This window comes from Pleuronectes platessa, chromosome 15 (assembly GCF_947347685.1).
Source record: "Pleuronectes platessa chromosome 15, fPlePla1.1, whole genome shotgun sequence".
NCBI lineage: Eukaryota > Metazoa > Chordata > Actinopteri > Pleuronectiformes > Pleuronectidae > Pleuronectes > Pleuronectes platessa.
The window spans coordinates 10,173,416-10,187,699 of record NC_070640.1 but is presented as its reverse complement, the minus strand read 5'-3'; the positions used below and the strand labels follow the sequence as shown (position 1 = coordinate 10,187,699).

Here is a 14,284-nt window from a genome sequence, read left to right as displayed (position 1 = left end):
CAGTCTGAATATCAAACTGTCTGATCTGCAGCTCGGGGGGTTTCTGCCACATACAACTATATTTTCGATCAGTTATTATTTACTCTCCTTTCACTCTCTTAAATTGCTCTGATGTTCCAAACACCACCCATTAGGTGCTGTGTCAAGCCCAAACTAAACACTACAGCTGCTTTCAGACATGCACTGATCTGCTCCACACGTTTTCTTGATATTGTCCCTGCCAGCCCCGAGTGAATACCGTGAATATCGTGAATCTCGTGAATCTCGTGTCCCGGTGAGCGTGAGAATACAGCAGGAAAATTCACAGTGAGCGAGATGGCATGTCGATGACGTTTCTAACACACGAAACTGGAACAATACAAATATTTCAGAATGAAAAGTTGTCACACGTAGAACGAGCCGACAAAGTGTCAACTTGGATAAACAAATATATTAAAAGACTTTTTGCTGGTAAGGGTTGTCAAGAAAAATGTGGAATTTATATGTCAATTCCTGCCTCCTGCACGATTTACACAGGCGCCCCCCCCCCCCTCGGCTGAATGATCCCATCAGTTCCCTGTTGTTGGGAATGTGTCTGACTATGAAAATCTCCTGCTGCGTTCTTCATATGTGAAAGAACAAACCCAAAAAATTATGTGATTCACCACATTCAAAGAAATCCCTTGAAACACAGAACAACTCATCTATCAAGGCTTGTCTGACTTTCACTGCTGAGTGTCAGTGGTCATGGTCCAGAGAGAGGCTTTGTGGCGTTTGATTAACAGTCTGTCTTTGCAGCAGACCACTACCAAACATTTACTTGCTACCAAACGTGTCTTGAAAACAATCTTTTCTGTCCTGATACCTGTCAAAAGATAAAGTATTATCTTATGAAATATGTTCTTATCACTTATGAAACCTATGCTAAAGTATTAGCTGCTCGATGTTCCTTATTTTAACAGAGGCAACTGGACTTCTGATATTCCCCCTCTAGAATGAAACAAAGCCTAAAATAACCACTTATTGCAACTTTATTGTCGAAATCTCAGACATTTTCCCTCTAAGTGACTCCAATACTCTGTCGTACATTGTGGTTGTATGGAGACGTGACTTTAATGTGAAGAAAATCATATCCAAGAGCTCCAACGTAATCTTTCATCAAAGCCATGTGTTGTACGCTGCCTCAGGACTTCTCGATTTGCCACTGTCCTTGAAAACTGTTAGTGTGAGTGAGTGTGTGTGTGCGTGTGCGTGTGCGCGTGCGCGAGTGTGTGCGTGAGTGTGAGTGTGTGTCGGGCAGCAGAGGCATGCAGAGTTGGCTGTGTTTAGGAAGTGATAATGACACACAAACACTTTGAACAGCACAGATACTGAAACCTACACAGATGAAACAACCACTCTGAAGCACAGCAAAAAAAACAATAGTAAAAAAATTGAATGTGGAAAATATGTTTCTGTGCAACAGTTGTAATAAGATTATTCGTCCCACACATGCACAGTCATGCAAAGGCACACTCATGCAGGTAGGGAAATTTAATCTCTGCTTTTGACCCATCTTGTGCAGTACACACAGAGCAGTGAGCAGCCGCGTACGGCGCTCGGGGAGCAGATGTTGGGGGAGTAAGGTGCCTTGCTCAGGGGCACTAGACAGGGTAGGGAGACTCTTGGATTTTTGGACAGATCAATCCAGGTGTTCTTTTGTTGTCTCTCCGTGGAGTCGAACCAGAGACGAGTCCAAGTTGGTGTCCCTCAATTAGCAGCGTCCTTTCCTGATGATCTCACTGTTTTCGTTTCTGTCACACGCTGTGATGCCCCCCCCCCCCCCCCCGAAAAAATCTATCCATAAAAAATCCAAATTCCATTCAAGTCTTTTTCAATTTATTTCTCACATGCACCACTCGCCTGCCATCTCCATTTCTCCTGTGGATTTCTCCAGCCCACAAGGTACAGTATCCAACGCTTTGATGTGCAGCCATGAACCAGTCACACATGACTGCAAGTACAGTATGTGGAAATGTGGAAATATGGCCAATTTACCCATGCAAGACAAACACTGACATACATATACTCACACACAGGTGATGAGTAACCAGAAAACAAACACACAGATGATGAAGACCAAGGATACACGCAGACAGAAAGGGGAAAAAAATGCTCATGGGTGCGCAAAAATATTAATTTCCCTCTGCAGACAAAACACACACACACGCAGGCGACATCTGATTATTGTTTATTTTTTCCCAGGAAGTTTTCCGGCCAGTGAGCCGACCACAAACGTCACAGAGCTCATAGACAGAGGATGACAAGTACAACTCTTTTACGTTTTAGGCCACAACTAACTTACATCATCCATGAACATTTAACTACTTTCATTAGTTTGTTTTCTTAGTTTCATATGTTTTAATAAAAGGACACAAAACTTAGTCCAAAGTGTTTTTCACCTAAGGTCAGATGTGTAAAACATCTATATCCTACATAGAACATGACAATATGATAGTGTGACCATCAGTGGAATCCATTCACAGGTGAACCCGGTGAGCCTTCTCAGACTTTATGTTTTTAAAGAGCAGGAATCACTGATATGTTAAGAGAACAAAGAAGCTGTTTCATGTCAAACTGGCAATGCAGGGTCCAGTTGGAAATTTGTGATCTGGATTCACTTGAAATCGGGTTATTACCACCACCAAGGTTGTTATGTTTTTATTGCCTGATTATTCAAAACTACACAACTTGTGGAGAATGGGTCATGAACCAAGGAAGTCTGTATACAATTTTGGAGCCAATTCGGATTAACTGGCAGATCCGGGAATTAGTTTTTTCAATTTCCTTAATATGGCCAGATAGGGCGTTAGCCTTGGCGGAGGTATGTTCAGCTATTTCTCAACACAGGACAAAGAGCGTTAGGTGATGAGGAAGCTGCAAGCTGCTTTGGTTTGATTGTTATATTAGGTTGAGCAAAACATGAGCTTGATTCTTAGTTTAAGGACAAATGTGTCATACAATGACCACATGTTCATAAAACTACTCAAATCTAAAAGAGCAAGGACACCATCACCTAAACTCTAGTATTTACTGTCCATTTATTAATTCACCGTTTCTTCCACCCTCTGTTTATATTCATTTAATCATCATTTATTCCTCCATCTATGTATTTTCACTTCTTCATCCATCTTTATCGATGCGCTCCACCCGTTTCTGTAATACTCCATTCATCTATTAACCACCAGCAGACATCGCTCCCTGCCATCAATGCTCCAGAAACCATATTCTCATCATCCCTTTGCCACAATATCCTGTTTTCAATGAGCTTCACAATGCATCTTTTTGTTTGGCTTCTTCTGCTCAGATTTGAGCACCTGGCAGGTGAGCAAGAGGAGCAATACTGACAGTTTAATAAAAAATTGTTGGTTTGCTCCTTGTGTTTGTGTGACTTTGTGTGACTGTGTGTGTGTGTGTGTGTGTATGCACGCTTATCTAGCTGTTTGCATCTAGTTGCCATGGAGTTTCACAGCTGTTTCTAGCACACCCTAATGAGCTACAGCAGCTGCTAGTCTGATAGGACACACACACACACAGACACATACAACACTATTCCAGAGGATGAGAACTTGAAACTTCTTTCATGGACGCTGGCACTAAACAAACCACGTTTCCACAGAGCAGAGGGTATCGTCACTTTGACAGTGATCCACCGATAACATCTGCACATCTGGATGAAAACGCAGCTGCCTGGGAACAATGGTTCTCAGCTTCACATAAAAGTTGTTAAAAACCACTTGAGAGTGGTTCATGGAATTTGCCAATGCCCCGAGGAAATTTTCCACTGTCTTAATTTGATTGCAATATATTCCTCTGACAACTGCGAGCAACAAGGCAGAAGACGATCCGGGGACGGTCAACAGAACTTCCATCATTTGGCTGCTGTTCTCAAGTTTGCAGCTGAATTCGGGGAAACCTTGAAACCGACAGTAAACAGGCTTACTTTCTTTTAAATCAACTCCACCCTCTACAGATTACTAACAATTATTGATAGCCGGCGATTGCATCCAGAGTTAAACCCATTCACCTCTCCTCAAGCCCAGCTATGGAGTTTTTGCATCATCCTAAATTCTAACGTATCTAAATTGTTGACAGGTGTACATTTAAATCAAAGGACCAATCAAACTGTTTGAGTTAAATGTCTAAAACAATGAGGCATTAACACGAATGCAAGTAAGCACAGCACAAGATTTACGCTCTATTGGTCAGATAAACACACAATGCAGCTTAAAATAATACACAAAGACACCTGTGTTTATGTGCCATGATACAAGGGGGATCGTACCCTCCACAGATGTTCTTATATAGACAATAACTACACAACAACTCGCTTCCACTGAGCCAAAGCTATATAAAAAAACAACACAACATACAAATTCTGTTGTTTTTTGGTAGGTTTCTGGTTTACTTCTGCAGGCCCTGCAGCTGCAACTCTCTTAACACACCACATGCACACTTGACTTGCACTTTCACAAACACACACACACACACACACACATTTAAATTCTCTTATACTGTATTATATGCATGAGTACACAATGATGCTACAGAGAATGTTTCACACCTGCTCCGCCATCATCTTCTTTGGCAACAGCCGTCAATACCACTTCCTTCCTCCCATGGTGCATTGTGAGATGCTCCCAATAACACTTCTTCACCGACTTCCTCTTCTATTCTTCATCACAATTAAGATCTTCGCTTATCAAGATACTTGTGTTTTTCAACAACAGCACTGAAATGATTAGGACAGCACGATGCCTTAAACTAGTGACTACCGATATCATCTCATGTCAGCGTGGGTTCTATTATACAGGGATTTCAGCAAACAAACACAATCCACCATAATTCGGAAGATTCAGACTTTGCTAGTCATAGCTCACAGTGAGGTGTGTTCAAGGAAGTGGAGGAGAATTTCAAAGACTACCAACCAGCGCCAACGAAAGCCCGTGGTAAAGCCTGCCTTGATTATACACCATTAAAAAGGTCAATAAAAACTTTATTTCTAAGCCTGAAGCAGAAAAAAAACATGAAGGAAGGAGGCAGAAGAGAGCTTGAACATAAAATAAAAAATACAAATCCTGTAATTGAAATGAACTAAATAAACTTTGAGAAATGTGCTTCTTCTTTTTTAAGTGATATTAAGTTTCCAAGGCAAAATCAATTATTTGCAAAAAATGCTCTTAATGTCTCGGTTTTCAAATGGTGTCATCAGTGGTTCAGGGAAAGAGGCCGTTTTCAAACAATGCTAAGTTTCTCGACAGTTGTCTCGAGTTGGCCTTCGGTCTCAACGGTGGTGTTAATGCACTTACTGTACATGACTGTGCATTCATTTTGGTTCTTCTTTGTTTCGTTTCCTGTCATTCTGTTGGTTCTTAACTGCTGCCCATAGACTCATCAACCACAAGACCAAATATGAGCTGTATGTTTGTGCGCTGTGTGTCATAACGACTTCCTGTTTGAGTACAAAAAAAAATGTGAAACTCCCAAATCTCTGTTCTCATCTAGAATGAGATAAAAGCAGCATTACTAAAAAGGAAGCGTTTGACCATGTCCTTCCTCCGCCAAGTCAAGCCCTTTAAACCACTTCTAAGAAATGTCAGAGCTGCAGTGAAAGACTCGAGTAGAGACGGCACATTTTTAGAAAAGAGCTACATTGTAATTACAAGTCCACAGTGTTTACCACTCGCCACACCTCCATTTAGCAAGGGGCGAGTGTCATCCCATAAACTTGTGACCCACTCTTCAATCATGATGCTTTCTTTACAGTGTTAAATGTTCTTTTGGACTTTTCTTTGGTTTTTGTTTCCAATTATGACTTTCACTGATGTTTGGCTGCCGGTGTCCAAATCTGTAAACTCTGTTTCTAATACTCTAATACAAGAACTGCCATGAATTTCAATGCAACCAGTCTGAATTCATGATTCATGTGTGAGTGTGTATGAAAAACCTGCAAACCAGACCATCAGTCCAGTTGAAAACCTGTTGAAATTTTGACAGAGCACTGATAAGCATCAACCAATGAAGCCTGTGGACTTCTATTCTTGCTGATGAACTAGGTCAACACAGAATGCCAAATGTAAATGTGACATTTAACATTGGTCATTGTTTCTCTGATCAATCTTATCTATCGAATTTATCTGCCGCTTAGATTCTAAGAAAGCCCAGTTTTTCCCCTTTTAAATCGGTCAGGTCAAACTAAGACTGCACAAACATGTCAGCTCCCTCTAAGGACCTTCAGTAAAAACGTGGGTGACATTTAATCATGGCCTTTTGTCCTGTAAATCTTACAAGTTGCCTCAGGACACCTCACACACTGACGACACTTAGCAACACGTCTGGATGAAGTGCTGACACATAGTCAATTCATTTTTTATTTAACTGGTATTCTGGCAGAAAGACAGTTTCTGTGTCACTTCTACAACATGTTGACAGACGATGAGTTGCCCCTAAGGAATACGAGCAGTTATCCATTAACATACAAATACATGAAGAGTCTTAACTACACATGGGGTTAAAAGTGCTTAAACATGTCTATTTTTCTGTTGCCCAGGGCCTACTGCCTCACAAATCAAGAAGTGTCTGTATTTTCCATTACTTTGTCGGCTCAGTAAAACAAATTGAAGGAAAAGAAATAAGGGACACTAATACTTTAAAATCGGCATCTGAAAAGATCGCCGTTCCACCGACGCCTCACTTTTGGAGAGCAGTCACGTCGGCCATCTGGAGCGACAGTGTATGGTCCACACTAAAACACAAACTTCAAACTAGAACAGGAGCAGCAGCGCTTCGGACACTGTGTGGTGGTTTGACATCAACATTGCGAAAGGGGTGCACTTTAAATCTAAGATGCATTGGTGTGGACCGTTCCACACCAGTACATCGTGTACACACACACAAGATAATAGAATTAGTTGAGTCAAGAATGAAAAAAAGAGGTCGAGAGAGTTCCTCAAATCCTGCCAATTTTCACACCTCCACACATGGTCAGTCACAGATGCAAACACGCCTGTTAGAGTCTTCACAATGTGGGTCAAACGCTGCCAACAAGCCTCCACACTATTAAACAAGTGAACAACTAAATTAAGCCGAGTTGCCAACCTGCAGAACCAATGTTCCAGTTATAGTTAAAAATAAAGCTCGGAGGATTAACTGAGAGCTGTAAGATCTGTCACTTCTCTCCAAGAGCACCAAGACAAATGCCAGCCAACTTTGTTTATTCATGGACTTCAAGCTTTTTCCTGATACCAGTTCAAATGCAGCTGCAACACTCAACTTTAAAAAATCTCTGTCAGATGTCGTTCACCCTGTTTTCTCAGCTCGACCTTTCCCGTCACTCACTGCTTCGAGAAAGGCAGAAAAACATCATCCTTCACAGAAGAGTGGGGCGCTGAGGAGTGAGAAGAGGAGTCCGCTTCATGAAAGGGAACGTGGCCCCTGGCTCTTTCAGCTGAGGCCCGGGTCAGAGCGGAGAGCTACAGTAGTAATTACCGAGAGACTGATTGCTGACAGGACCTTCCAACAGCCTGTGGTTAAGTGGATGGAGCTGAGGGGGAGGAAGCTTCAAATGCACAGAAATGACAGACGCTCCGCTGATGACTTGTACTTCGGGGTGGTTCGGGGGCACGCATGCCATTTCGCTTTACTCATTCTCCTCTCAGAAGTTACATAAAACCAAATCAATTGAGCACGGCTTACACTTATGAGACTTCTTGACTAAGCAGAAGTGAGAGCAAATTGCTCACTAAATGGCATTCGTTCATTTTGTAAAAAGATCTTTATTTAAAGTGTCTCATTAAACCTAAAAGTGTTTTTCGAGGCTGTTAGCTCGTGTCATTTATTTGTTTTGATCAGCGCTGCTAATGTCTGAGACTTGATGTAATTTGTTCCGTGTTGTTTTTGGAGGGAAACGCTTCAAAAACAGCAAGTTATCCTTAAACAGATTTGAAGCCACTTCCCTGACAGAGTGAGGGATGTGTGATTGTGGCAGGCAAGGCATCGCCACAACTGGTTCGGCGCACGGTTTTTCCAACTGTGTTCTGCCAGCTTCTTCCCCAGGGTGGTCATTTGAGAGCCCCTGGGAACGTTCGTCATGACCATATGGATTTTCTAACCTGGTATTTTAGCAAACCAATCTGTCCCGTCCATGCGCCTGGTTGATTTAGCTGCTGTGACGGAGACGGCTGTATTTACATTGGACAGTCAAGCACTGATATATAGCTGCAGTGGCTGGAATACTGCATATGTTTTAATATGATTGTATTATTTAAACCTAGTAGTCCCTTAGGGATTTAGTGTTTTCACACCTTAAAGTGCTGACAAGGTTTGTGTATTAATTACATGGTTTACATTTCATCTGCTTTGTTATGGTTTCACTTTGCAATGTAGGGAGTGCCCTAAAGATGTATGACATACATACGTTGTGTTGTCATCACCTCGGAGGGCTGCGTCTACCTATACTTGACATTGATGGTTTGTAGGCAGGCGTGTGTGTCTGATGTCAGCGTGTTGTCAACCGCAGCGTGGTTCAAATGCACCAAATGAACGTTTTCCTCATTCAAACATCAACATCAAACATCAACTTCATTAAACATCATATCATCGGGGGTGAAAACTACAAGAAATCCTGCCAGCCTGGATAACTCAACTTCTGGAGAGACCAATAAGGCTTCAGATATGTTTTCTTTGTCACTATTTGATGCTGTTTCAACATCCTGCAGTTAGTGTGAAAGTCCAAAGTATCCAAAAAGGTCTTAGTGCAAACAACCCGAGCCATGGTTCAGGCTGATCGGGACCAAGACCACCTCTTTAGGTGGGACTAACTTTTGGGCAGATGGTCCAAGGCACCTTTCACACCAGTTATTTTGGTACAGATTAAACTGGCAAGTACAGAGAAGGTGTGACAGTTCCCTTAGATTAGCTGCTGGACTCTTTCTACATTTCATTAACAAGGATCATAATAGATGCAGTATATTTCAGCAACTTGAACAAGCAGAGAAAATGTTGGCATCTGATCAACAGCCACAATAAATATCTGTCATCAGCCAAACTCAAGTGGAGCAAAACTGTGATCTATCATGGCCGAACAAGAGGCTGTGTCTCATTAGGCTCAGTGTATCTGCCTGGGTCACTGACCCGAGCTGCCACACTAACTTACCTCTGATGGTTTCTTGTGCTGGTGGCGAACCCATGTGCTGCTGGTGCCCATATTCTTGGATGACCTGGACCACGAGGTCACCTGACCTGGAACAATAAAAGTAGACCACAATGACCACTCCAAATTATATAAACAAACATCTTTTTACAGTTTACTCAGCGTTCTTGTGTTCACTGACAAATTAGTCTAATGTGACCCTTTCTTCCGCAAGCTTGTGACACAGTTGTCAGAACAAAGTGTTTCAAATCTTCTGGAGCGGAGCACAAAGAGAACATAATCTGTGTTTAATTTGTCAAGAATGTGCGTTCATGAGTGTAAATGCTGATTTGAAGTGAGGAAAATGAAGAACAGGGCTTTGGCTGGAGATCAAGACTTCTTTTACACATCAAGCGCTCAAATTCACCAAAAAGGAAACTTTATTGTCCCGTCGGAGGAATCTGTTTTGCGGAATGAATATGAAAAGAACCCTCTGTCTTTGATTTGGTAAATTATCACGGAGCAAAAATGCTGGTCATCAAGCAAAGTTCTTTTAATTAGCACATGGTTTGGTTTGAGACTTAATGGAGAAGAAACCAAAAAAACAATAACCGTGGCATTACAGTCACTCCAAGTCAGACCTTTAATTGACAGCAGAGTGATGATGATCTATTAATGGGTGTAATAAGTAATGGCAGTGTAAATAGCCTCTAGTTAAGCAGTTATTCCACTGTGGTCCTTTACAACCTCATTAATACAGAATTTAATGGCAATTAAACTGACAATGGCGCCAATATCCCACCCACCGCTTCAATCAGAGGCCCTTACTGTGCCCATGTACATGAACGGAGGCCACGCTGCTATGGAGAGAAGAGCGGGAATGTGCATAATACCATTCACGCTGTCATTCTATATTATTTTAAAACAGCTGCAGCAGATAAAGCCAAAAGCTCAATTCCATCTGTGCACTGTGAAGGAGGCGCCCCTTTAAAATTGCATCACATTGGTAATTAAATTACATCACAATGGCATAATGGAAAACAAATTTGCCAACACTGTGTAATATAGCACATTGTAACCATGACTGTGTGCGTGCGTGTGCGGGTGGCCTCCCACTCAACATATTTCCCTCGCCACCACAGGAAAACTGCCACCGCGCTAATTTTACTTGTGACGTCTGAACAACTAACAGCGCCGAGGGCAGAGCTTCTGTCAGGCTTGTCTTCGCAATTACTGACTCCCGCTCCCGACACACACATATTCACACACAGTATATAGAGCTGCTAACAAATACATGTATTTGCTAGATATGAATGTTCATATTCACCCAAAATTTTGCCCATAAATCACTCATTCTCTACTATATTTGTTGGACGGTTTTATACACTCACCATTACACACGCACATAAACACACAGGTTCACTGCCACGGCACGACAGGATATACGAATCGACAGCCATGAGTGGGTAACAATTTCAAATGATTTCCCACTCAGCTGCTCTCAGTTAGACAGATTTTTAAAAGGCCGATATAATATAACCATAGATGGTGGGAGAAAAAAGCCATCCTCTATTCTGAGTGGTGGCCTCCAAAGTGTACCACCTTGCAGTCTGTGGAGGGAGGATGTGTTGCAGACTCTCGTCAGTGCAATAACAAACACCTCAAAATCAAAAATGCTGACACAGTGAGAGTGGCGGTGGCATTTTTAAACACATCTCAATTTGTAAAACTCAACACTGGGAGAGTTTGGAGTGACGTGTTAGACAGCAGCGCTCTGCACTGCCATCATCAAAACACCACAGAGACTCAGGAGAATCACTGCCAACAAGCTGTGTGTGTGTGTGCGTGTGTTACAGTGTGCTAATCTGTAGGACATTTTTGGGTATACTCATTCATCTGCACCCCATCGTTTGTGTGTGTGTGTGTGTGTTATATCCACACACCCCACGTGAGGCAGCTGCACCACCGCTGTGGCCAGATAACCAAACGGGTTGGAAGTTACCATTGCGGCCATGTGTTAATTAAAAGCCCTGCTTGGTGCACAGCATCCAAAATTATCATGGGCATCCTTCAATTAGAAACCTGATAACCTCCAGTCAACAGATGCAGCCGTGGCCCACACAGCAATGGCCAGGGGAAGCTAACGGCTAACAGCTAATTACATGACCGACAGTATGGCCTTCAGCACAGGGTGGCTCAGTCAGGTCTGAAGAAACCGGCTATTAAAAGTGTTGTAAAATACTTTTTACACGCAGACCTGTGACCTGTGCGAGGTTGTTTCTACCTCCGGTGGCCCTGCTGGGTGAAACGGCTGCTTTCATTTCCAGTTCACATCACTGCAATAGACTGAATTAAATTAAACTAGATCAAATGTACTTTTAAAGTGAGAAATTGTGCTTTTCTCGATTTCCTTTACTCTGTCTTATAGGCTTTTTGTGTTAGTAAAAGGTTTGTAAAGTTTAAAAGCCCCAAAGGAGCTCCTAGTGCTCCTGAATCTCCTGAAACGCCTCATCAGTAGTCCATACCATCAGAGCGAGGTCACACATACGCAAAAATTGGCTTTGGCAAACCTTCGCCTCCCATTCACATCCAATCTGTGCAAGCGAGGAGGTGAGTAAAACATTCGCTTCCTGTTTGGGAGGCAAATCTCCGGGTGGCATCGTGTAGAGTTCAACTCTGGTGAACTTTGACCTGCTGTATTCGCTTTGCATATGTGTGACCTGGCCCTCATGATGCCGTGTATTTGAATAATGCTGGCCCGGCGGTATGACTCTGGCATGTTCCCTAACGCCAGAAAAAGTGAGAGAGAGAAAGACTATCATTTCCTACACGGTCAGAGAGCTGCCGACTGTGATTGAAACAGACTGGAGCTTTATTGGGGGGGGGGAGGGGGGGGGGGCTAGAAGAGACTGTTAAAACATATAATATCTAAAACAGCTGAGACATTCCACATCATAACAGCTTTAATATGAGAAATGGCTTTAACCCTGAAAAAATAACATTTTGAATGAATTAGATTCCAGAGAAAGAAAATCACAGATGGAAATACTTCATTAAAACACTGCAAAAAACATTTCAATGCAGAAATGTAAGACTCTCTAATAAAGAGGCAGATTAAGCCACTTTAGTTCTTTATTTTACAGAACCAAACTTTAACTTTAAGTGAAGACTCAATAGTTTGTTTTCCATCTCACTGATGTATTTCATTTCCTGTCTATTCTGACCTGACAGTGTCATGGGAACAGCCAAACAATTATATTTGCGTGTTATTGTAAAATGCAGGCCACAAAATGTCAAGTATTAGTCACGTTGCGCTGCCAAAAGCCAAGAAGTATGATTTTTACAATGAATTCAAATCTGCAAGCTGTCTTCAGTGACTAAATCGTCCGGTTTTGAGGAGAGTAATCATCCCAGAGAGCCATGTGCACTTGTGTAGTAACACTGTGCTGCCGTTTAAAGACGGTTGATTATCAGATGATTTTTCCAGCGGACACTGCCAGTGACGGTACTGTGTTAAACCGTCCAGATGTCCCCACCATCATGCGGTGTAGCACTTAATGTCGAGCTCAGTGGTTATTTGAGTCCGGCTCATGACTGGTGGTACATCTGCAGATCCCTCCGTCATCTCATATCTGTTTATGAGTCAGCATTTTAAGTGCAGGCTACAAAGGAAAGCATCTAAGATAGGTTAAGTGAGAAAAGGCCACACTGAATGCAACATTTTGATTTCACTGATTTTGGAACCTCAATCTGTGTCGATTGAGCAGCTCATGAAGCAGTCCCCTCTGAGACTGGGCCAGCCACGATCTGAATGTGGGGAGTTCAACAAGCGCAGTGAATAACAGTGTGATCCTCCTAAAGATTTACTGAGTTGATAGTGATAACATCAATCTTCAGGTCTAATTGTTTTATCAATAACGTAAGCGTTGAAGATATTTTATGGGAAACTAGAATTACTGCCCTGGGATTGTCTTCCTCCAGCAACCAGTGCAGTTTCATTCCACATGTAATAAGCTTCCAGAGTCATATGAGATCACCATGACATTTGACAACTGAAATCGAATTAGTTCATCTTTGAGTCCAAGTGACAACTGGTGAAAATTTGATGAAATGTGAGGCCACCACGCCCACCATAATCGAATCAGTTACCCGTGAGTGTAAGTGAATATTTGTGCAAAATTTGAAAGAAGCCTTCTCAAGATAACAGGCAAAAAAGGGTAGAGAGGTCACAGTGACTTTGATTTTTGACCTTCAAATTCTGAGCTCAAGGGAATGTTTTAACCAGATGTAATGAAATCCCCTTTGGATGATCCTGATACATATCGATACCAAAATCTAATCGGGTCATCATTGAGTCCAAGTGAATGTTTGCACCAAATTAAAGGAAACTCCCTCATGGTTCTCCTGAGATGTCATGTTCACTAGACCAAAACCATGTTCTTACCACTAAACTCTTATCAAGTTCACGTTTCTTTGTTGTTATGTTTTTTAAATCGGCGTTCTTGAGATATCTTGCTCGCACGAATGGGACGACAGATGGACGGACAACTGGAAACTACAATGCCTTCAGGTAGTGGCTGTCACCAGCATGGAAACATAAACAAATATATAAGTCTAATAGTTCTATCGATGACATAAGAGTTGAACATATGGGAGAAGATAAATATGTTCAACAAAACAACAACAAGCAAACAACAGCAACAGGTGGAGACAATGTGTTTGACTGATGTTTCACAACAGAGATAAAGTAAAGGCAACCAAACGCACACATTTTAAATGTCTTATCCAAAGTAAACAGAGCGTCTGTGGTGATTTCACAGAAACTCATCATCAAGTAACAAGCCACAACTCCACGCCACCTGTTGGTTTGTTTTTACACAAAAAAAAACTTGTGCCCATGCAGCATCACTGATAAGAAAGACTATGTCTTGTTGGCCGTATTTTCACAGTAATACAGAAACCGGAGACAGATCACGGCTGCACAGTCATTTTTATACTGTCGCTGTTTTCAGGAAGAGGAAGTCTTAATGAGCAGAGGAGACAACGACCGTGTCACTGGTGGAAAGTCTATAGGGAGAATATATGAATATGAGAAATACCCTGCGGGAGTTGACTAAAATCTGGGAGTTCACTGTT

The 14,284-nt window shown here is 42.1% G+C and overlaps 1 protein-coding gene across 2 annotated transcripts in view; it reads right to left on the bottom strand.

Moving 5' to 3' along the window:
• Positions 1-14,284, bottom strand: part of jade2 (jade family PHD finger 2) — a 161,006-nt gene that overhangs the window by 124,537 nt on the left and 22,185 nt on the right. For both annotated transcript variants that reach the window (XM_053440787.1, XM_053440786.1), the window contains exon 3: positions 9,173-9,258. In XM_053440787.1, coding sequence (XP_053296762.1) covers positions 9,173-9,258 — 86 coding nt within the window. The remainder of the gene's footprint in view (positions 1-9,172; positions 9,259-14,284) is intronic.